At 35.2% G+C, this 26,144-nt stretch overlaps 1 protein-coding gene across 2 annotated transcripts in view; it reads right to left on the bottom strand.

Moving 5' to 3' along the window:
* bchs (WD repeat and FYVE domain containing 3 bchs) overlaps positions 1-26,144 on the bottom strand; it is a 154,200-nt gene that overhangs the window by 122,797 nt on the left and 5,259 nt on the right. For both annotated transcript variants that reach the window (XM_083131159.1, XM_083131160.1), the window contains exons 2-9: positions 25,235-25,446; positions 20,105-20,350; positions 18,242-18,394; positions 11,772-11,964; positions 10,406-10,592; positions 7,453-7,619; positions 3,900-4,102; positions 2,734-2,882 (exon numbers count right to left, since the gene is read on the bottom strand). In XM_083131159.1, coding sequence (XP_082987285.1) covers positions 2,734-2,882; positions 3,900-4,102; positions 7,453-7,619; positions 10,406-10,592; positions 11,772-11,964; positions 18,242-18,394; positions 20,105-20,350; positions 25,235-25,432 — 1,496 coding nt within the window. In that variant the 5' untranslated portion in view covers positions 25,433-25,446. The remainder of the gene's footprint in view (positions 1-2,733; positions 2,883-3,899; positions 4,103-7,452; positions 7,620-10,405; positions 10,593-11,771; positions 11,965-18,241; positions 18,395-20,104; positions 20,351-25,234; positions 25,447-26,144) is intronic.

Here is a 26,144-nt window from a genome sequence, read left to right as displayed (position 1 = left end):
TTAACACAATTCACATTACCTAAACAAACATACAAAGTCATAGTTAGATTTGAGCAGATAGGGATTCTGATGTGTCAATATTGGCCCAGTATAAGAAAGTATTTATTCACTGACAGCCACTAACACTTTCTGGCATTGGTACTGTTTGACCAGCGATTCGAGAGCTCCAGTTGGCAAAGTGCCAAGAAAAAGGGGAAGTTGGCGATAGGAAGGCAGGCTGGAGAACGCCGCTCGCGGTTGCACGTTGAACAGTGTTACCAATCTGCGAGGATGCTTATCCACCAGAACATAAGTAACGAAAACCAAGGGACATGCACAACCATGCCGTTTGTCCTTCTTACAATTTAAATAGAAGGATAGTAGGGTAAAGAATTGCAGTTTCACTTATAGGGGCATCGTTAGAATGGTGGTCGGTGGAGGCGCCCTCTCCAAGATTTTGGCAAAAAATAAAACAAAAAGAAAATGTAATTTCAACAAAATAAACATGACGCAAGTGAAATGTTCGTAAAGATGATGTGCAACACATAAGCATACAGAAAAACAGAAACATTTGAATGACGTTGTGCAGAAAATTATGTGAAAAAATGTGAAATAGCATACCTTTTGTGAAAGTAGTTCAATCGTCCAAGTCATCCGAATCGGAAGCTGACTCATCACTGTCATTTAAATTGACCACCAGAGGCTCGCAGACTTCTTCGATTATTCCGTCTCTGTCCCAATAGATATTTTCCAATGAAGACACATGAGAGCATTGTTTCTTCCACTTTTCGACTGTGACACTGTTAATCGCCTGTTCAGAGTATATTAACAGATTTGACATATTTGTGTCACCAGTTACGTTGCGATCGCGAATAAATCTTTTCACATCTGCCCACACATATTCAATTGCATTAATATCGCAATGATAAGGAGGTAACCTTAAAGCAACGTAACCATGTTCTTGGAGTATCGTGTCGAATTTGAATATTTTCCTTGCAGGCGCGTTTCTTCTCACCAGATCTAATAGCTCAACTTTGCGCATTTGGGGACAATGCACGATCTTATTTGCAACGAGCCAATCTAAAATTGCTTGTTTAGTATTGGAAGCTGTTGGAACCTTGTTCACTACGATAGAGTGGTAAGGAGCATTGTCTATAACAACAACAGCATTACGGGGAAGGTTTGGAATTAGTTTTTCCTTTGCCCACTTTTCGAAGATCGTAGAGTTCATCTGACCATGATAATCCCCACTTGTTGTATTGGCTTTGTACAATAAATTTGAATTCGGTATGAAACCCATTTCTCCCCCCGCACACAAAACAATTATGCGCCGTGAGGCATTACCCCCCCCCCTTGCCCCCCCCCCTTTCCGGACGCCCATAGTGGTGGCTCGAAACCCGATACGGGTCCAGTCGGCTTCCTCTGGGGTTGGGTCAAAGATGCCGAACTGGCGTTACGTTCAAGACTTCAGCTTTTGCAAAGACGCCTCTCCACGGCCAGAGCACTTCCAATATCTTGTGTCAATATTCTCCGGTTGGCAACATTGCTCTCTTTCCCCACGTGACACTCGCGCTGCTCGCGTTTCAGAGAAGCGGTTCCGCAAACTCCCCCAATTTATGACTGGACTCTTCTACTTCGGGCATGCGCAGAAAACTCGAGAGCTCTCGGATCGCTGGTCAAACAGTACCTTACAGAGTCCGCAAAAATACCATGCAACATTTTTGCCAAGTCTAATTATATTGTGAATTCTTGCAAAATTTGGTTTTATTTAATAAAGCACAAAAATTGTGTACTAAAATTAAATTTTATAATTAAATGATAGTTATATTAATATTCTGATTATCTCTATATAATTGTTGGAAGAGTATCCAAATAAAACCTTTGTAAAGTGTGTTATAAAGGGGGGTCTCAAAAATATGGGATTTTTGAAATCGTAACTTGGCAACACTGTGAGGAATGTGGTGCCACGTGACGTACAAAACATGAAGTAGGTGCCATGCCATTCAGTTATCATGGAGCAGTGGAGAGGTGCACAGCATGTTATAAGAATAATGACCTTAAAAAAAATAAGGGCCCATGATGCCAGACGATGACACTGCACTCCATACAGTCACTTTGTTGCTGTGTAACAGCACTTCATTCAGTATACGTGGGTTTCAAAGGGCCCAATATCGGAAATTTTGCTTATTAACGAAGTCATTGAGATGAAAATGGGCCTTGTCTGACATCCACAATCAATCAATTGCAGCATTAAGATAATTGTTTGGCCAAATGGTAGCCATCTTCCTGAAGTCATCTTCAAAACATGAAGGCCATCTTGTGAATGAAAAACTTGCTTTGAAGTCCATCTTCTTCTATTATTTCCCATTTCAAAATGTCCCATATATTTCAGACACCCTTTATAAGTGTACAATGGAATACTTATCTAAAATATTTATAAATATTCTGAACAAAACTTTAAATTGTTAAATCAATCAGAGTATTGGCACTGGTATGGGTATCAGTATAAAGTGGTATCAGTTTAGTAAATGTAAAATTCAGGAACATAAAATCAGGGTCCATGTTATCTGGTTTCTGCAGGTCACATGGCACTTTGCCAGGTACATAAAATTGACAGGAAAAAATATTTTGATAAAGCAATGCAGGCCCATTACTGGAAACCACAGGTTTGAAAATTATAAATCAAGTAATTTAAAATTAAAATATATACCATTACAATTCGTACATATAATTCTCTATTAGATATGTGCTTACCTGAGAATATTTAATAATGTTTGCATGCAAATGATGCTGCAGCTAACAGAGCTCTGCCCTTTCAACAAAATAGACAATGATATCAATTCCTTGCATGGAACAAAACTGAGCTGGAACACGATGAATTCCAGAAGTTGGAAAAACTTCTCCTACAACAATAAAAACAGCACAATACAGCCACAATGTTTCTTGCGAGAAAAACACAATTTTTAACATGACCATAGCAGCCCCAGAAAAATTAAAACATGCAAAAAATCCTTAACGTCTTTCTTCCTTCAAAACGATCTTTCATTTAATTATTGTCTATTTGAAGGTGAAAGGTAATCTTTCTCTGCCTTTGCAAATTTATTAATTATTTCTTGATAAAAGTGTCCTTTGCTTTCAATGTTTGTAAAAATTCCTTTTCAATCGATCACCCTCACACATAAAAATTATACTTTTGTGTGTCTACTGTGCTCAAAGGCTTTTAATTATAATTTTAAAAAATGCTTCACTGATCTGCCTCAACACTGGAAATAGCATAATGTGGCACAAAAAATCCCTGTACATAGATATTTAACTGTACAGTTTGCAGCACTATGGTAGACACAGCAGGAGACATTTCAGCCCCTGACACCGACTGGGGTAAAAGTAAAGGCATCATGCACAGAAGCTAGCCAGTTATTGGTTGGTTTAGTCACCTAGTCCTCTATACATTTCTTCCTGCTTCCCCCGAGTCTGGGTGTTGGGCAAAATACACAGACGTTTTGTCAAATAACCACAAGATGGCACTAAAGGTTTCCATCTCAAAAATGAATAAACTGGGAAGACTACAAGTTCATTTTTTTAGATGGTACAAAATAATTATAGAAAAATTCAAAATAAAAGAAAAAGTATTTTCAACTGTAAAGCTGTGGACCAACACTGCTGGCATTGCTGTACTGGAATGGACATGCATGCTAAATATCACTGATTACTTCAAAAAGTGCTAAAATATTTTATTTACATTAATATCAGTAAGCAGCATCACAAGTAAAAGAAAGTTAAAAGTTTTTGTAAGCTCAAACTTACAATTCAAATTTCTGAATTATAAACTCAAAAACTGATTCCCAATTAGCATATGACACCTACATCCTAAGTAGAAAAAAAATCACTTTAAAATGCACAATATCAGACATAGCCCTTACCTGGATTTCTGGAGGCTTTAAATGAATTTTTTCAGCAAACTGTGACAATGTATGTTGTCCTTCCAAGATGAAGTAGTTTGCATTATCTGAATGATAAACACTAGATATTGCATCTAGAATCACAGTGCAGAGACTAGCAGAGCTGGATTTTAAGAAAACTGATTGTAATACTTGGAATGCTTGTATGTTTCTTACACTTGCACCTTTAAGAGAAAAAGCATTTGTTATTTTACATTTAAGGTTTCTATGCCATTGTCAAAAAAACAAGGAAAATATAAATTCATAATTGGGAAAAGAGAGACGCGGTAGTATATAAATATGGAGAAACTAGTACTCACTTTATGCGCGAAACTGATTTTTCTTCTTTGTTCTATTCATTTCAGTGACCACTGCCACCATCCTTGTTGGAACTCGCTGTACTGTTGCTTGGCATGAGTCTTTTGTTTGTAGTTCTCCAGCCGCCGCTAGGTGCGCTGTTGTTAACTGTACGTCTGCGCCCGTGTCACACACGCACGCCAAGCAACAGCACAGCAAGTTCCAATGAGGGTGGTGGCAGTGGCCACTCAAATTAATAGACCAAAGAAGAAAAAACAGTTTCAGGGATAAAGTGAGTACTAATTTCTTTATATTTAAAATATAAATGTTAGGGAACCATAACTATAAGCAATTTATTATGGCACACAGTGGAATCTGATTTTTACATTTCCAGATTTCTTCATTTTCCCGCATTATACATTCAATCTTGATGTTCGCAACATAGCAAAATGTTATAAAATGTACCCTGATTTTACAATTTTGCACATTTTAAGTTATTTCGGCTTTGTGGCCTGAAAAACATAAAATCGAGGTTCCATTGTATTACCAAGTGCTTGATTTTTTTAAAGTAAAATTAACCAAGAAAAGTGCCAGTATGTATTAACACTGAGATTGGAGCAGGCGCGGTTGGCCCTATAGCGCACAGGATCAGTGAACCCCCAGTAATATACGATAATCACCTCGAGAATGAACAATAAACAATGTCTTTACATTTTCACATTATTTCGCTAAAAATTCTACACAATAAGTCATGTATTTGTGCCCGTAATACGGTGAACTCTTTTGCTGAGAAGAAGAAACCGCGATTCGGCCGCCCTGATACAGACCCTCAGTTGAACCCCCACAGGACAGCTCTTACCATTGTGAAAGCTTCGTGCGGGAGCAGAAGCTCGAGGAGGGTATAAGACAAAATACATGGAAGATGAGATTTGCAGAACCTATGTTCAACCCAACGGTCATGCGCAGTTCGTTCTCTCGCAGAAGGCGCGGGACAAGGCTCCGATCTCGCTGCTTCCTCCCTTCCAGTGTTGCTGTGTGCGGTTCAAGTTTGAAGCGCACACATTACATATTCAATATTCTCTTTGTATCATTTTTGTACTGAACTTCTTGGAATAAATGCAAAATTGTGGCAGAGATGGATGAGTGGAAACAAATAAAAGCTGGAATTAGATGCGATGAATTAAAATAAAGGAGATACATTACCAAAATAGCTCGTGCATGCATTCAGAGGTTTTTCCTTAAAGGTGGAAACACTTCGGGTTCGCGAAGAGAAAGAATGGCGCAAAGACGTGACTCGCTGTCGCTCGGTGTCAATCGTCTCAAATTTGTTAGTTTTTGAAGTGCTTGGATACTTGTTGGAAAGTATTAAGTGATGCTGCGAGTGAAGCGAGGGATGGACTTTACCTAGGTTATGTCACATGATGCAGTGTAGGCGTTGCTGTCTGCGCAGGTAAGAAATGACCGATAGAAATGCACGTAATTAACGTAAACGAACTTCCTTGTCCACTGAAAAAAAGCGTGTGCTGGTCGACCAGCCCCAAATTTGAACAAAGCTATCTTGTATCAATGAAAGGGTCTCAGGTTCGATTTCTAGTATGCACATGCCATTAGTTGCCATTTCCCTTTAATAAATGTAGGACCAGTTCTGATTAGTCGGCATGGACGTCCGGAAGGGGAAAAGAGGGCAGCCCCCCCATGGAAATTTTATTTATTTATTTCGTCTTCTTTTACATGGCGAAGTTAAGGCTGTGGAGCCTTTTCTTCCACTTGACCATGTTTACAAAAAAATTGAATATGAAATAATTAAAATTTTGAAAAAAAAAAAGGAAGAAAAAAAATATATAAAAAATTACAGAGAAATAAAAAATACAAAGAGAAATTACATATAAGAAAGGTAATCTAACCTATAGATACGGACACACACACTCACACACACACATACATATCTTTGCCCTTACACACGTACAAGCAAATACATAACACTACACTTACTTAAGCACAGTCCAATATTACACATACTTAAAACACAGTCCAATACGGTATACTTTGATGATAATTCATCTTAACTATTACTCTAATTCATTTTAGTGCCTTACGTCCTTCTATCATTCTCTGCACCCGCCATATTAATAGGGAAATCAAACATTTAATTTTCATTGTATAATGTAAACCAAAAATTATATATTACACGCATATAATTTAATTTCAGTCATAGTAATTTTTGGTAATTATTATAAAAGCGTTGCAGTAACTTCAGACTGAAGGAGTGTTTTTTGCTCCTCCTGAGGAAAAAATATATTACTTGCCCCTACTTGAGGACGTCCATTTCAACAAAACTCAACTTTTTTCATAAAGGCACAATTTATTGTAGTTTCAGCCCTAAATTTATTCTCACACCCCTAATACAAAACCTTATACTCCCATATAAAAAAAATTCTGGACAAATCTTTTAAGCCCGCCCCCCATCCTTTTGTTAGGCGAAGGAAGTTTATTTTGCGGAAACTGAATATATGCCACATGACTTCAGTGAACCCCCGGGTAAATAATGCACGAGCCGCGCCTGGATTGGAGACATGTCAAAACTCCAACATATTTACATAAAATTAGTTACAAATCACCTAATGTAACTGTGGGGAGTTACAAGCACATGTTAAGCTTATATTGTATCAATGTAAAATTACTGAAAATGTAAAGACATAATTAAGGTACTCATGTTTTCCGCGAAGCTGTTTTACATTAGTTTCTATTAATTTTGGTAGCCACTGCCACCATCCTCATTGGAATTCGTTCGCCCAATAACAACACAACGAATTCCAACGAGGATGGTGGCAGTGGTTACCAAAATTAACAGAAAATAATGTAAAACAGCTTCGCAGAAAACGTGAGTACCTTAATTATCTATTACCGCGTCTCTCATTTCCGTAGTATGAATGTAAAAACATAATAAAGGAAAATATATAAATAAATTTGTAATACCATTTCCTACTTCTATGAATACAATGTTATGTCAACCAAATGCATGGCAAGCTTGGATAATTTATACTTTTTAGATAACTTAAAAATTACTTTTTAAAAATAATACAAAAACAATAGCAATACTGGACAGATAAATTATTGATGATATTCAAGAGCGAGTAAAACATATGAATAATTACTGTATGTAAAATTACCGAATAATTGTAACAAAGCAAAACTTCGAAGTTAAGGTTTACCTCTTACGTGCAAGAAAAACACATACCTCTCCCTGAAGGTTGTGGCAGTAGAAATGCAGTCATCTGGAAGAGGGAGCCTGTGCTTGCTTGACTGGGCTTGAGTTCTATATATCCACACATCGTCAAAGATGCAACTATTAGCACTAGGTTCCTTATTGCTTCCTGGGCTTCTGCGGAGGTGTCTTGCTCTAAGCTGTGACAAAGAAATTGAAATTGGTCATCATAACATACCACTGATTTCAAAAAGTAGAATGTGTATTAAAACCAATCTACAAACACATCTGTTTGAGAACTTTGATTGGTTAATTTAACTATCATTATATTAATTGATTGATTGATTTTGTATATTTTACCTCACATTTCTGCTGCTTTTGGCTAATTACAAAGATGAGAACACCACTCATGCCCAGGCCAGGATATGAACCCAGGAACCTGGTGTCATAACGTGCTGAGTTAACTACTCTGCCACGGAGGCTGGCAATTATTATCATTATTATTCTATAATTGACCTGTGTCATTAACTGCTACCAAGATGATAAATAATGTGAAGAAAAGTGATTTTATATTTTCCCCACGTAGTTAAGTTTTTTCACCTTCGTTCCATGACAATGTAAAATCGAGGTTAAACTGTATTTGTAACCTTTGTTAAAAGTACCACTCCAGCAATTGCCTGCTGGGATCTTTGTAAATAAATCAGGTATTGGAAGCCTAAGGGATTACCTATGTGAGCACTTAAAATACAGCAGTTCTGTCAACTTGCTCACATCAGCTCACAGGACAATCGGCACTTAAGTTTTCAATGTGCTCATTTACTTGATCAATGTGGATTTACAAGGGTTCAGCTGCAACTATGCAGTGACCCTTAAAACCCCCGAGGTCCATTTACTCAATAAGGCCTAAATGCCTAGGGTGTTTCAACAGGAAGTTCAAAGTAAACATTTTTGGTAACTACAAACGCTAGAGTTAACTTGTTTTGTTTAGTACAGTCTAGGCTACAAAGGTATGCCACATTGCATCTAAAGATATCAGTTTGGCGGAGATAGGTAATTAACTCTGATACACTTACTATTCATTTTTCCGCGAAAGTCACCAGACGAGTGGCGAAATCGATCGCTGAAAAAAACCTTTCACGGAAAAATGAATAGTAAGTGTATCAGAGTTAATTACAAAGGTATGGTTGAAAACACACACGCTTCGTCCACTGAGAATGTAAATGTTCTACGTCCAATTTTTCCTTTTTTCAGGAGAGCCCTTTAAAGCTTTACATGATATATTTGTTGGACCTTTGTCATGATTATGCTGAAAGTTTGTATCATTGTAAGGCTGATATATTGAAGCCTCTCTAAAAATAAGTTTTGTTTGTTTAGGTATTTATGTTGTAATTCATTATTGAAATTTCAGATAGAACAAATGCACTCAACACCAGTTATGATTATGATTTCACAGTGCCAGTGTTCTATCTACCAGATTTAACACTGCATTCTGGAAACGAGATGGAGATGAAACAATTTCATTATAAATTTGTCATTTGGTAGGAAAGTAAAATAAATAATTCATATTTTGGGAAATCAATCAACTACTTTGAATCCACTATTATTCAAAATTCTTGTTTGTTAACCACAAAAGTAAGAACCGAAGACCACTAACAAATTGTTAAGCATATCCCACAAGTGACTGAGGTTAGAATGCAAGTGGTTTATCTCATACTCGGATGGCGCTTGTACTTGTTTCAGGAAATTGTCGTAAGGTTTCATTGGCTGTTGGAGTTTGCAATCTCGTGGCTGTTTCCAAATTCTGCGCATGGACCAAAAAGGCATTCAATATATCAATATTAAATAATTCTTGAAGCTTTCCTGGTGGCGAATATTGAAAAGCCTTTCCGGAAATCACCTGGCTGATTGCCCGAGAAAACCTTTTTAATATCAATATTAGTTGTATGTAGGCATCAAACAATTGCAGAGATGAAACAATTACATCCTAAATAGACTTCAGCCAAAATATCTCCATTTGTTTACAATTTGGAGATAGAACATTTGCATTATCAATGGACAAGTTGTCATTTATCAACTAAAAGAAAAAGATAAAAAAAATATTGTTATTTTAAAATTTGAACACCTTCAGGGCCCTAAACAGGCAAACTGGGGATGTCAGGGTTCAAAGCAATATGTGTGTATGGAAATGTATGAATCATATGTATGGAAAAGAGATACAAGTTGCATTATTTCTTGACTACACAGAGTAAAGGTAAAGTGTTCCCCTGTGCATAGCACCACGCCATGAAGGCGTATAGGGGGTGTGGGGGTAACGCCCCACACTTTCTTGATCCGGTCGTGAGCGGGGGTGATGTGATCAGCATTACGCCCCTGACCGCCTTTACCCCCCAGGGTTTCCCCTAGGTACCCATGTTATCCGACGCTGGGTGGGCGCCGGGGCCGCTTTCACCGTTAGAAAAGTTCCCGGATTTGAACCGGCCGGGGATCGAACCCGGGACCTTGAGCATGGTAGTCAGACGCGTTACCGACTGAGCCACCGCGGCCACTGACTACACAGAGGAAATCAAGAATTTTTTTTTAATTCGCCTACAAGTAGAAGCAGTTGCACCTTCTACTTACAGAGAACAAGTGGACAGTTGTCAAACTGATAGTCAATAAATCCTACTTTCTGGACCCTAGACTTTGAATACAAAATTGGACTTAACGTGCCTTTGTTTGCCTTCCTTCTCCCTCCTTCATAAAATTGCACAAGAGGAATTGGCAATTTGGCTCAATCACTATCGACTTTTACTGAAACCCTTTTCTTGATGGTAAAAGGGGACAGGAGCTAATGAGAAAACTATTTCTTTCTCCTTACCAGCGACATTAGAAGAAAAATTAACAATTATTAACACTTCTGAAGTTTTTCAACCTTGGTTACGCAATATTGGATGTGAACTACACTCTTCTTTTCAAATAGGAAATTGTTTATTTCCAGTGTACTTACCGCAAAAGAAATTCTGAGAGGAACAGGTATCCCTGGCATGTCCGGAAATCATCCAGCAACATCTGTGAAACTTCACTTGAATCCTTAAGGAAGCAGAATACTGCTACAAACATTTCTACTATTTCCAAAGGTGACAGTTCCTGCCCCCTCTGCATGTTCTCTATACATAGTGCAACGCACCCTTTACCTGAGGAACAGAAAAAAATAAATCACTCATCACACACATATAGAAAATAAAGTAATCTAGTAAAGTAATCCTACATAACTGACAAAATTATGCAAATATTATTAAATTTCCACATATGAAAATTTCCTACATTATAAATTACGGACTGAAAATTTTGGAGGAAAAACTGCTTCGATGGCTTGACCTGATAGAAATGTTCATACGAAATAAAGTAGATATGTGGGTATGAAGTAATTGTAGAATATAAATAATCCACTGAAACTATAACATATCAATCTACCACAGTTTGCTTAAAAATATGTACGGTTCACATATCATAGAATCAGAATATTAAAATATTTGACATTTTAATCATGAAATCTACTTTTGCCATGCAATATTAGCACTGAATTAATATTTTTTACAAATCTCAGAATATTTGGACTTTGGTGCAAGCAGTCTCGCAGTCCATTTCCAACAGTTGACCCAAAATTTTGATGTTGACCAATCATTGTCGAGGATGGAAGAAATAGTAGGAATTATGGTGTAGGGATGGGATCTGAAGCATTGATCACATGTTACCCAAAAACGTCACTTGGCAAATCTTGGTCCTCAAAATTTTTAGGCCAGAGTGTCATTTTTGTGCACCCTGTAGGATACCTGAATTACTAAATTACTAGAGGCATGCCAAATTTAGTTTATCACAGGAACATGAAATGTGAAATACATTTTAATGTTCATATTTCATGATTTTGAAAAGTAGTGCAAGTAGTTTTAAATTTGTAGTGCACATATAAAGTGAGATGTCGTTAAGTGAAAATATATAATATTCATGAAATATCTTCCTTGATTTAGTCACTATCAGTGACATTTTCCTAATAAACACAAATATGTGTGCAATTTCCAAATTTAGTCTTTATAAGGAAAGTAGCATTTTCTTTCAGTATGAAGCTTTCTGGATTTCACAGAAATTGATGCCACTTTTGGTTCACCAGTCTGATACATGCTGGTGAATTCTGAAAAGCACGGTGAGGATGAATGGTAAGTAGAGGAGATGGATAATGACTCATTATTAATGAGGTAAACACAATGAAATTGTCCACGCCTCTGGCATCAGATTGACCACTGTACCATGGATGTGGATTTCTAGTGTATTCTACATTCTGACCTGCTATTTTAACCTTGTCGCATTATACTTACTATGGATGTAACTGACAACTGGCTGACTGAGGCCATGCCTTGATAACGTCATAAGAACTTCGGCAGCACTTTTTCTCCAGAGAACATTATGTGCTGGGCACCAGCTTGTTATAGCAGAAAATAGAAGTGTCAGGTCATCTTTGCGTGCCAATTCTTCTGCTGGTGCTACATGACTGCACAATCTCACAAGTACCTAAAGACAAAATTAAAATCCTAACTTAAGACTGCCTTTAAATATAAATTCATTTAATTTAATATGAAAATGGAATTGTACACTTTACATAAAAGAAAAACACACATATCCACCATTATTTATTCTTCAATATTCTTCGTGGATACTTGTCTAACACAAAGTGAATCAAAAATTCCTACTGATCAACTAAATTTCAACAACTTCAAAATAGTAATCACATCACTGAATAACTGTATACTTTCACATAGTGATGTAACAGAATGGGAAACTGACTAATTCTGATATAATTGCAAATACTAATTGTAAAGCTGATCTTTGACCGAGGCTTAAATTCAACCAACTCTAATAACATGATTAAGGAAAAAATAGGTAAAAATTTAATTTGTATGTTACAAATATCATTGGATATTACCAGGACTCATTTTCTGTTAAATTTTAAGAAGCCATAATTCAGACCTGATACTGCATGTTAACTTTTAAGCCATTATTCAAACGAACTAAACTGGAAATAAGAAGTTTTATTTCTCTCCTCTTCTAGGCCACAGGACAATCTAAACGTAAAAAAAAATTGCTTCACAGAATATATCACATTATGAAAAATTTACATGAACATATTTGAGTATGAGAATCTTTTGAATCAAAACATTTTAACACTTCCCCTTACTCAAATATGTATACTTTACATACATGTGACCATAATTATTTTATACCTAACTGTGATATATAATTGTCATGCACAATTTTAGATACAGGTTTTGTTAACAAATCTGCTACTATCATATCATTTGTTGGTTGATAAACCAAATGAAAATCTCCTTGTTGAACAGCATCCCTAATATAATGATGTCGTACATCAATGTGCTTTGTACGCCTATGGTGCTGAGAATTTTCAACAATTTTATGAGCACTTAAATTATCATTAAAAATTGTAATTGTCACCTTAATATCAATTATCTCTGATAACAAATTTTTCATGAATTGTGCCTCTTTGGCAGCATCACCCAAACTATAATACTCTGCCTCGGTACTTGAGTATGCAACTGTTCGTTGCTTCCTTGATTCCCAATTTACAATTGAGCCTCCAAATTTTACAACTAAACCACTGTATGACTTACGATCTACCAAATCATTAGCCCAGTCAGCATCTGTGTACACTTTTACTTCATTTCCACCTTTTTGAAATTTAAGTTTATAATCTAGTGTACCTGCCAAATATCTTAAGACTCTTTTTGCTGCAACCCAATGCCTTACATCATAACAATTATTGAATTGACTGAGTTTACTACAAGCAAAAGCAATATCTGGTCGCGTACAAACTGCTAGATACATGAGACTACCTTCCAATTGCCGATAGGGAAATTTGGTTTCACATTTCTCAGCTTTTTCTAATTTTACATTTAGCTCCATGGGAGTTGAAAAAGTTTTGCAATTATTCATACCAAAACGTGTAAGTAACTGTTTAGTATACTGCTTTTGAGATAAAGTTAGAGTATTCAATTTCTTATTCCTGTCAACCTCCATTCCTAGACAATGTCTTACTGGTCCCAATAGTTTAACATCAAAATGTTCTTTCAGTACATGGATCAACATTTGTTTTTCACATGCATCTTCACTAAATACAAAAATATCAACAACATACAATGCTACAATCATCTTTTTACCCTTTATACATTTTGTATAAACACAAGGTTCACATTTTGATTGATCATATTTCATTTTGATTAATACATCATGTATTTTCTGATTCCAAGCTCTACTTGCTTGTTTTAGACCATACAAACTCTTTTTGAGTAGACACACTTTATTATCAACCTGATAACCTTGTTGTTGTTCCATATAAATTGTCTCATTTAAATCACCATTCAGGAATGCAGTACTTATATCAATATGATCTATGTCCATATTGTATTCCACACCAATAGCAAACAAAAGTCTGAGAGTAGAGTGTCTTACAACAGGTGCAAACGTCTCTTCATAATCGATACCATATCGTTGCGTAAAGCCCCGTGCTACTAATCTAGCTTTGTATCTATCTACATCCCCATTTACATCTTGTTTTACTTTATATACCCATTTACATTTAACTACACTCTGGTCTTTTGGACGATCTACTAATTCCCAAACTTCATTCTTCAAAAGTGATTTATATTCATCATCCATCGCTCTCTTCCATTTGGAATTTTCTTTGCATGTTGTGGCATCTTCAAAACTTACAGGTTCCTCAAAACTCATAAAGGATGTGTCGGATAAATCATAATCACCCATCCAAATTGGTAATTGCTTATTTCTAACAGGTCTGCTATTTTCTTGTTCTACATTTTGAGAAAAATCACTACCTACATTAGAACATTCAGCAGTTTCTGAATTTGTTACTTCTGATAATTCGCCGACATTACTATCAACACAAGTGTCACTTGACTTTTCTTCAGATTTCTGTCTAGCACCTACAATATTTTGACTGTCATTGTTTTTAACTTGTGATCTACTAAATGGTATCTGTACAGTCAGAGGTAAAATTACATCAGAAGACATGTCAGTGTTGACATCTGTCTTATCGACACATGACCCTGCAACATTTTCCAGGAATATAACACTTCTTGCTTTAATAACCTTACCAGAATTAGAAGTATCAGCTAATCTATAACCTTTTGTAAACTCACAGTAACCTACCATAATGTATGGCTTCGACTTACTATCCATCTTTTTTCGTTTATAGTCTGGTGTCAAAACATATGCTGTACAACCAAATACACGAAGATGACTTAGATTAACTTTATGTCCTGTCCACATTTCCTCTGGAGTAGCATCTTTAATTGCAACTGTAGGACAAACATTCTTCAGGTATACACCTGTTGAAATTGCTTCAGCCCAATATCTCTTACTGAGATTAGCATCATGAAGCATGGTTCTAGCCTTTTCTACAACTGTTCTGTTTAGTCTCTCGGCAACTCCATTTTGTTGTGGAGTATGTGGAACACTTGTCTCATGGATTATACCATGTTCACTGAGAAATGCAGAAAATTTCTTGTTACAGTATTCTGTACCATTATCTGATCTAAGTTTCTTAATTTTTAAATTACACTGATTTTCTACAAAAGCTTTGAACTCTACAAATTTTTCAAATACTTCATGCTTAAATTTAAGAAAATATACAAAACTCTTGCGAGTATAATCATCAGTAAAAGTAACAAAATATCATGCACCACCCCAACTTGATTCGGACATAGGTCCACAAACATCAGAATGTATTAACTCTAGTTTTTCTTTAGCTCTTTTTGCCACTCCCTTGGGAAAGAATGCAGTTTTCTGCTTCCCCTCAATGCAAGGGATACATTGTTTTGGGGTGTCATCATGAAAACATACTCCATCAGCTAAATTATCTCTCAAAGATATCATTCCTTTTAGATTCAAGTGACCTAAACGTTTATGCCATACATCTTGTGAAGCATTAACTGACAACATAGCTACTGTCTCTTCACAATTTTCAAGAGAATTTACAGTAGTATTGTTTAAATTCATCATGGACAAATTTTCAGCCTGGTCTAACTTATAAATGCCACCTACCTTTGTTGCTGTAAATTTTGGAGTAGCCTGAATCTCAATATCAGATACATTGTAACCACTACACCGTTTGTCATCGAAAAGCATAACATAACCTTTTTCAGTAACTTTGTTAACAGACAACAAATTAGCAGTAAAATCTGGAACATACATCACTTCAGATATTAACTTCTGCACATTATTTTTGAGTTTTACTTTCACATCACCAATTCCATTACTGATCACCTTTTGATTATTTGCAATGGTAATTTCAGATGATTTAGAATTTGAATAATTATCAAACCAATCTTTACGTTTACTCATGTGTGAAGTACACCCTGAATCTAGTAACCAGTCATCATCATTAAATATTTTACAGGCATAAGCACTGTGGGTAGTCAACAAAAACGAATTATTGTGTTGCGAAGAACTTGGTCCTTGCTTCGTAACTGTAGGTTTCTTCATCCGCTTCTTAGATTTCTGTAGTTGAGGACATCTAGGCTTTATGTGGCCTTCCTTCTTGCAATGATGGCAAATAGGTACAAATGGACCCTTCTTCTTATCTGAAGCTAAATATGCAGAATCCTTGGAAACATTTTCACTTCGTCGAAAATCACCCTGCATGAGCCGTGACTTCACAAACTCGCTGGTAAGTTTCGTCTGTGTTCCTTCAATACCCATTACCAAAGGATTAAACTCTTCAGGCAATCCAATCAACATAATTTCGGCGATTTCTTCATCATCGACACTGCAACCCACGTCTGCCAACTCTTGTTGTAATGATATGATTTCACCAAGGTACAAGTCCATTGAAGGAAAATCTTCATAACGCACTCTGGTCAGTCTTCTTTTAATTGCTAAGCGCCTACTTATACCTTGATTTTCGTAAGCTGCCTTCAAATTTTTCCATGCTGCCTTTGCACTTTCAGCATTTCTAACATGTGGGTAGCAAGAAGAATGCACGCACAAACAAATCTTGGCATACGCTTTCTGGTCTCGAACTGGATCCACTGGAGTAGCAGCTTCGATACAGTCCCATAAACCACTATCGATCAGAGTTAATTTCATTACGAACTTCCACGTGGCGTAATTCTTAACACCTTCCAGTTTTTCAATGTTTGGCTGTCCACTATTAATCACGATTGGAGTCGTCATTGTAGTATCGAATTTGTTTCAATTTTCTTGACACCGTAATTTTCGTACAAAAAAAATTACATTGCACAAAGTTCGATTCAAAGCTTCACAAGCACTACATACATTATCATATCATGTGATCAGTCATGAGTACATCACAAAAAATTTACGATAAAATTTTTCACTGTGATGAAGCAACTCCAAAGTACATTGCAGCACAGTTCATGAACACCTGGGCTGGGCCCATAACCTGTTAAATTTTAAGAAGCCATAATTCAAACCTGATACTGCATGTTAACTTTTAAGCCATTATTCAAACAAACTAAACTGGAAATAAGAAGTTTTATTTCTCTCCTCTTCTAGGCCACAGGACAATCTAAACGTAAAAAAAAATTGCTTCACAGAATATATCACATTATGAAAAATTTACATGAACATATTTGAGTATGAGAATCTTTTGAATCAAAACATTTTAACATTTTCAAGGGGAATACTGTGACGTTTATTGGGTCACTGGATTACTATGTCACAGTAGTTGCCCAATCTCCATGTGCAGCAGTTAAGGGTCTCTACTTTGTGTTATTGCTACACTGAGCATTCTCAGGATGTGCAGTTAGGAAAAATAACCAGTTTATTGCCATTGTACATTTAATAAAATCATATTACTTGAAACATTCACTGCAATATAATACCACTGTATTCACTAACACAATCACACTACAATAAGCTTCTTCTTTCCTTTTAAAACAGTGTCTTTCACAGATTTTGCATCGTTTCATGCAACTCAACTTACATTCAGTCTTTTCAGGCACTGTTGTCCTGGCAACGGATTCAGCAAAGGATTAGACAGTTCTAGTTTTTCTCATACTACTGGAAATTACTTTGTTTCCGTTAATGTGTGTAATCAACATACAGCCAAAAATTATAAATTTAACATTGACACAAACAACAATATTATGACAATACAAATAAAACATATTAATGGTAAAATACCAAACAAATAAGATATATACATGGTCAAATAAACAAGGCATAGCAACACATACTTCTAAATTTTTACTGAGCCTGAAGCAGAAAGAAAGAATATGAACTCATTCAGTGTTTTGTATGATCATTTTGTAAAAATATCATTTTTACATACAGCTGAAGTGTACGAGTTCTTTTTCAATAAAATTGGGTAAGTCTGTCTTCAAGTGGCATACTTCAGCTGATGTGTATTTCCTTCTACTTTATTTACAGACTTACTTCAAAATGTGTCAGTCTCATTCATAACACCCTCTATTTAAACTTCCACTTCAAAAATTTAATTGATAACTTAAATCTACAGTGTTATTGGACCTTCCATGTTATTACTTAAGTAAATCTCAAACAAGTGACATCAAAACACAAACAAATAAGTTTTACTATGGGGTCATAGGTGATACAGTATCCAGACAAGGAGAAAATACTCGATGAGAAGCACAAACGGGAGGCAAATGTCTTGCATGAAGCCAAGAAGTAAATTTTTATTTAGTTTATATTTAATGACAAAATATGATCCAACTCTGTTGAAAATACAAAAATACTGCATTTACATCACTACAACTAATAGGACAATGAATACCTGTACAAATATCTTCTGCAGCAGAATTCGCCTCTCCCTAGGAGTAAATTCACTACCTGTTTCTGGAGTATCTGCATTCTCAATTTCTGACAGGTCAAAAAACAAATAGAGGCACTTTACAAGAGTAGAGGGGACCGATACTGATGTCATGACCTGTAAAAAATAAGGAAAAATTTAATTATGTCTGCATGTAGTATTTATTAGTTCACATGACGTGTCATGACACAAAAAAGTAAGAAGTTACTTCAAACAACTTCGCAGGTTACAATTACCTGTGGAGCAATAAACATACTTATTAGGGATGAGCCGACACCAACGTATCTTGGCTTCCAGGTTCGGTACCTGATGGAGGTACACAGTGGTTTGGATCCAACTTTAAACTGCAGGTCCAGATCAGCTTTTCTGTGCAAAAAGTGGACTTACAAACAAACTCCAACCAATATGTGTTATCAGTATTGGAAAGCATTGGGTGGAATTTAATCACTGATGCTGGCTGATTCTTTTCTGGAGTCTGGGTGTTCACAGAGTATGCAAAAAATGCCATCTGCCACTTTCTCCTGAGATTATGCAAAATGTGCAATTCTCATTATTTTTGCAACATTGTGGAGATAAATGAACTAGGTGATTAAATGATAATCTCATGGTAAATAACAAATTTGTATGTACACATTCCAATGCTTATATATTAATTATTAAATATTCTAAACAACTTTGAACTGTTAGAATTTTCAAGTATTGGTATCAGTATTGGTCTGACTACCATGCGCGAGATACTGGTTTGATTCCCAGGTGGTGAAGAACTGCGATTTATTCCACTTGCTCCGACACCCAACCAGCATCATATAAAATGGGTACCTGGAGGAAACTAGCGGGTAAATGATGCTGATCACATCACCCCCACCTTTAGCCAAGATCAAGAAAGTGTGGGGCCCTAACTCCACACCCCCTATACCCCTTCATGGTGTGGTGCAAAGCACATGGGAACACTTTACTTCATGAGTATTGGTTGGAATTAGTAAGAATATCGACATTGGTATTGCTTCAAAGTGGTTTGGGTTAATCCCTAATAATTATTAATCAGTAAATGATATTTTCAGGACCAATACTACACAGTTGTAAGAACAGTTCTTGTAAGCATGACACAAGAAAAACAAAGAAAACATTGCATACGAGAAATTTCATGTTTATACATTGCTAATTTGATAGTTGATCAAATTGGCAGAAAGATGAAATTTCTCGTATACAATAGTAAAACCACATTTATCGTATCCATCACGAATAAAGAAAATATCATTTAAAAATGACAAAAAGAAATTCAGGGTGAGTTTGAACAAAACAAAGAGGTGTAAAATTGTGTATGGCATAAAAATGAAAAATAATACCATACGGAGTACCTGATATGATCTTTGGTTTACTGTTCATAAGATGATTACTGTTGTAATATGAACCCTTTAAAACAATTTGGGTATCACATTAAATGATAATGTCCCCAAAACTATAAATGATATGCAGGAAATAACAATCAGATACACATTAAATTACAGTTTTCATATAGTAACTAGGTTTTCATTTGCAAATGGCTACTTAGCAATTGTCCACGTTTTTGCATTTGTAACAATTAATAAAACTGTAGCTGCATTGTAAAAAATGTTAACATGAAAGTCTTCATCAGAATGATAAAGTTAAAACATGTATAAAAAACAATAAAAATTGCACCACATCCCTTCCCTTAATGTTTTAACTTCCCGTCCTTTAAATTCCTTGTTTGCAACTTTGACTACAGGCTCATAAATCTAGGGTTATATTCATTGTGACTTATTAAAGAGAATATGGCTTAAATGAAAAAAAAAGGCACAAACAAACCTGAACCAAAGATGAATCTCCAGCAGCCAATAAATTAAGTGTTGAAAGAAGCATCCACCCATTGCTAGATTCTTCAGAATTCTCAATCTCAAGAAATTTGACAATGGCACAGCTCGCAGCCTCTGTAGATTGGTTTGATGCACGCTTCCGTATTTCAGATACCATTAGCCTTGACACTTGCTGGCAAAATGCCAAGACATCTCTAAACTTCTCAATCATGTCAGAAGAGGGACTGTTTCCAAACACCTGAAATAATTTTAAAGTTTGAAAAATTTCACCATCTACATCCATACAACATATGCATATTGGCATATCAGTAATATTTGCTTTCATGTACCAGGCAAACTAGGGCAAATGAAATACAGTTTATATTCATATAAATAACTGATGGGTCAATCCATATGAAATCATACCAGCTGGTTGCTTGACCATTTTTAAAAAAGTTTATTTTTTGAGTGGTGTGAGCCTCATATATTGACAGTTCAGAACCACTCTTATTTTATTTTTACTATCACCGATTTGAAGATGGCGGGCATTTTTTTATCATGGCGCGCGTCATTTTCTCCATTCGTAAGCATCAGCGGCAACTTTTTTTTCTCAGCTCTGGTAAGTCCTATGACAATGAGACAAAATCTGTGATGTTAAGCACATTATAGGCTACAATTATATTTCTGTGTAATTTTCTAAATATTATTCCTTCATAATAAATTTTAAGGTTAAAATTCTGTATTTTAATCACTCAAAATGACATTTTCGGACATTTTTTTGAGGGGGAAGGCAGTTTACTTGACACTTGAATTTTTTTGTGCAAGTACCTGTGTACCAATAGAGTACGTCAAAATTATTTGAAGCTTGAGACTTTAATATTTGTTTTTCTACAGGGTCATAAACATGTACTTTTTGTTAAAAAATTCCAGGTTCAGGGTTAAATATCTCTGGTGGGCAGTTGTTTAAAAATCTGAAATTTGTACACAATACAGTACTTCATGATAAGTAACTTCAGTAAAAATTTTGAGTTTGAGATTTAATTGGTTTAGGAGATACAAAACTCGTGAAAAATTCAACATTTTGCATTAAATATGGCATGCCTAATTTCATTTCTTATTAACATTTTGTGTTGAAATTCTGCAAACTGTAATTTGGAATGTCAATGAACAACATTACAATCCTGAAATGGATCTACAATAAAGTATATATACGAGGGCGTGCTGAAAAGGAACGCTCCTATGTTTTTATTTTCTTTGTTACCTTGTAAACGCATTTTGGATTTTGAGCAACCATACATTGCACTTATAAGACTTTCCAGCTTCTCCATTGCAGGTTTCAAAAACAGGTTTCCTGGCCTTTCACTCCATTAAAGAAAACCTCAGCTGAAAAAATCTCAGCTATGTGAGAGAATGGAGTGAAAGGCCAGGAACTAGAACTGATGGAGGTCATCGGATTCGTGTTCAGCTGAGGTTTTCTTTAAGAGCATGATAAACTCAAGATCGCGCAGTACTGATGTCTAACACATTCATCCACATAATATTCCCTCAGTCTCAGATGAATGTCAATTTGTAGCACATTTTCTGTGTTTAGAAACTCGATCACTGCACGCTACTTCAGGCGCTTCACCAACATTGCATGGTTACATGCTGCCATTTTCCTCGCAATAGTTCAGCACCCCCTGGCGATAGAAGTTTGAAACCTGCAATGGAGAAACTGGAAAGTCTTATAAGTGCAATGAATGGTTGCTCAAAATCCAAAATGCGTTTACAAGGTAACAAAGAAAATAAAAACATAGGAAGCGTTAGTTTTCAGCATGCCCTCGCATATATACTTTATTGTAGATCCATTTCAGGATTGTAATGTTGTTCATTGACATTCCAAATTACAGTTTGCAGAATTTCAACACAAAATGTTAATAAGAAATGAAATTAGGCATGCCATATTTAATGCAAAATGTTGAATTTTTCACGAGTTTTGTATCTCCTAAACCAATTAAATCTCAAACTCAAAATTTTTACTGAAGTTACTTATCATGAAGTACTGTATTGTGTACAAATTTCAGATTTTTAAACAACTGCCCACCAGAGATATTTAACCCTGAACTTGGAATTTTTTAACAAAAAGTACATGTTTATGACCCTGTAGAAAAACAAATATTAAAGTCTGAAGCTTCAAATAATTTTGACGTACTCTATTGGTACATAGGTACTTGCACAAAAAAATTCAAGTGTCAAGTAAACTGCCTTCCCCCTCAAAAAAATGTCCGAAAATGTCATTTTGAGTGATTAAAATACAGAATTTTAACCTTAAAATTTATTATGAAGGAATAATATTTAGAAAATTACACAGAAATATAATTGTAGCCTATAATGTGCTTAACATCACAGATTTTGTCTCATTGTCATAGGACTTACCAGAGCTGAGAAAAAAAAGTTGCCGCTGATGCTTACGAATGGAGAAAATGACGCGTGCCATGATAAAAAAATGCCCGCCATCTTCAAATCGGTGATAGTAAAAATAAAATAAGAGTGGTTCTGAACTGTCAATATATGAGGCTCACACCACTCAAAAAATAAACTTTTTTAAAAATGGTCAAGCAACCAGCTGGTATGATTTCATATGGATTGACCCTGATCTGCCATTTTGTTATGAATGTAACCATATAATTCATTTATCCTGGTTTAGTAAAGTAAATTACTAAATATGCAGTTGTTCTTCATAGACAAAACACCAATGAAGTCATTTCGATACATACATTAATTAAGAAGATTACTGAACCATCAATTTTGTTCTACTTAAATACAAAAATAATGGCTACTTTATAATAAAAGATTTCAAATACGTGTTTACCTACATATGCTTCTACCTATAAGTACCAGTAACCACTACCAATAACCAGCCTCATCCCTGTTATTTTCTTTATACATGTAAAGGTACAATGGATATGCAATGCTCTTTAAAATACATGTCTTAACACAGTGAAACCCTGATTTTACATTTTCTCACATTATACACTCAATCTTGATGGTTCCAACATAGTACAATGTTATAAAATTTTCCTCAACTATACATTTTCCAGTGTTTTAAGCTTGGTCCCCTGAAAAATCGAGGTTCCACAGTATGCATGCAGTTTCTTTCTCTGTTGCAGTCATCCGTTTTAATTAAAGAGGTGAATAAGCCATTCAAGTTCATGGAATATCTGCAATATTATAATGGATTGCTAAAATATCACTATGAATAACAAAAGTTTCATAGTGGTCTATTTCTAACAACAGAAACAGTCTGTGCATAACAATCATACAATAAGTAGGTACAAGTACGTGAACATTATTCAGAAAATAAAAATGTATTAAAAACTTACGTTTTTGCGAGATACTTGCAAAAACATAAGTTTCTATTCAGAAAAATTAAATGCAATACGACACTTTCACAATATATGCATGAATTCACTTTGAGATAATCAGGATTTTGATTACACAATCCTCTTCTGTCACAAATTTGTCATGCTGAATAATCAAAATTCTGTTATTTGCAAACTTGCAACAAAAAATATATATATATTTTAAGTACACTTTATGTGCAGATAGGCTAATCAGGACTGGATCCATACTTTTGAAGTAGGATCAGAACCATGATACAATGTGCCGTCACCAGGATACAAATGTGAGACACCTTGATTACAAATAAATTTTTCATGCTTGCAGGATACCCAAATACCCCAATATTAACTGGCAGGTTTTTTTATTTGATACTGTTATATTGGTGATAGTGATGCAACGGCATCACCTCAATTATAGAAAAAAATATTTCAATAGGTAGCCGTTTCTAAGGAAATCTATTTTAATCTTCTAAGCATAACTACAACTACTTTAAAAATTCTAGTTGATTTCAAATGAAGCAAATTATTAGTTGATAGCCTCAACTGCTAAGAAAGGATGTCAAAAGGTGAAACTTACTTTTAAATTCAGTTTAAAATATAATAAGTACTTCTTGTTTATATTTGAACATCTTTTGTACCAAACTAGTGTTTATAAATATGAAAAAAATTCCATATTAAGTGGAATTTCAATTATGGTAATTAAAAGGGTTGAGGCAATACAACTTTAAACTGATAGCAATACTCTTCTCAGAACTCATTGATAGTGATCCTTGAAAACTGAAACAATTATAAGTGGTTAGGAATATTGATTAATATTATTACGTAAATATTCCAATGCAAATTTACACATCAATTTGCCAGAGTTCTACATTAAAGGATTCAAAGAATTACATCATATGTGGATTGTATACTTAAAAGTGACAACACTGCTGGGAATAAGTAATAACACCCAAAGTATGAGCTATCAGATCAGGCAGTTAGTAAGAGACATTAGTTGAACTCCATGGCATGCGAAAAGCGATCTATACAGCAAGTACTGGTATGCGGTTGAAGTGAACAGTATGTTGTATTCCACCATAAACTAGACTGTGATGATGCAATTGAACAAACTGTTGTCCATTCTACCAGAATACATTTTGTAGAGTGAATACAGCCTATGGGAAAGAAAGTCCAACCCCAAAAGTAGTGTGCAGTGTTTTATAAAAATGGAAGGAATCTGTGTACTGGTGACCCAAATGTAAAATCAGATTGTGTGTGGACACCCAATTGAAATATTACCACACATAAACAATTCTCTAAATTGAAATGTATACACGTTTAGTAATAAATTTTGCTTTATTTTTAATGTTAGAATCTTTTCTTATTTACTTACAGTAAAAATTGATCGATAAATCGAGATGCTAAGATAATTTGTTTACATTGATGACCACGTAGTTAAAACAGCAAGGAAATGTTCATGGTTAGGTATGTGAATATCCCCCTCCCCCCACACACACACTGAGGGGTTAATGTAATAGCTGCATTTTGGTAAGTACAGCAAAAGACTAATGCCTACATACATATCTTAAAAAGTTACCCAAAATTTCAAACCCACCTGGGTTCTTCCGAAATAACATTACATTTGGTAAATTATTAAAAATAGGTTAAACATTAAAACTCTCGCGACTCAAGGAAATCATGTCTGGGCTGTTTTTCCCTCACTATGCCTTCTTACAACACAGGCCATGAAGGTCAAGCTATTTTATTCACTTTGATGTACATACCTTACAAAACAAAGGAAGCATGTTGTACAGCTTATCATCCCGCTCCCTTTCACTCAAAGGATGAGGAGGATGGGTGTACTCGGAGAAGAGCTTCTTTAAATGCATGAGGCCTAGAGCTGTATGTTGAGAATTATTCTGTGTGTCTTCTTGTGTTGGAGGACCAGTGCCTCCAACACGAAACTTTCTCATTATATTCATGGCTGACAGTAAACCTGAAACAAATAAAAATTTGAACTATACACATTTTCAGCAATAACTATGCAACTTCTTCCAGATTAGTTAGGCTGCCAAGTTAAAGTTTACATTAAACCAACAAAGTCACATAACTATGTTTGGATAGATAATTATATAATACTTTCAAATATATTAAAACACTACAAAAATTTGATGATGAAAGAATATAAAAATGTTGCAGATGTGTCTAAAAATAATACAAGCATATTATTACATACTAATAGAATATGAATTTATTGTTGTAAAGAAAGATGGTAAAATCATGTATAACAAATAAGGAAGTGGACAATTAAGTTATGTTTTAATATCAAGATACACGTTAAAAGTTGTGAAAGTTAAGCAAAACACACATCCGGATATCAGGTTTGTGCCTTGCTACATATCATTTACTAAATACTTATGTGACTCTGTACACACAGGCAGGATTTGAAAGTGGCAATAAAGGGGTATTCCAGCATTATGGGTGTGACATTTCACATACAAAATGTAAGGTTCTACACATGAGATTGAATTAAAATATTCATAATGAACTGCTTTCATACCATTATGAAGTACTTTATGGTGTCTGCTAACAAATGAAAGACATTATCACAGTATGTAATAAACTGTGATATGTTCATAATACAAAGAGGTCTGCTTTATACTTTTATAATTATGCATTCGATTACTTGCATTA

The sequence above is a fragment of the Lepisma saccharinum genome, chromosome 11 (genome assembly GCF_977018435.1).
Source record: "Lepisma saccharinum chromosome 11, izLepSacc3.1, whole genome shotgun sequence".
NCBI lineage: Eukaryota > Metazoa > Arthropoda > Insecta > Zygentoma > Lepismatidae > Lepisma > Lepisma saccharinum.
The sequence above is the reverse complement of the archived record's forward strand: the minus strand, read 5'-3'. Positions and strand labels throughout refer to the sequence as shown.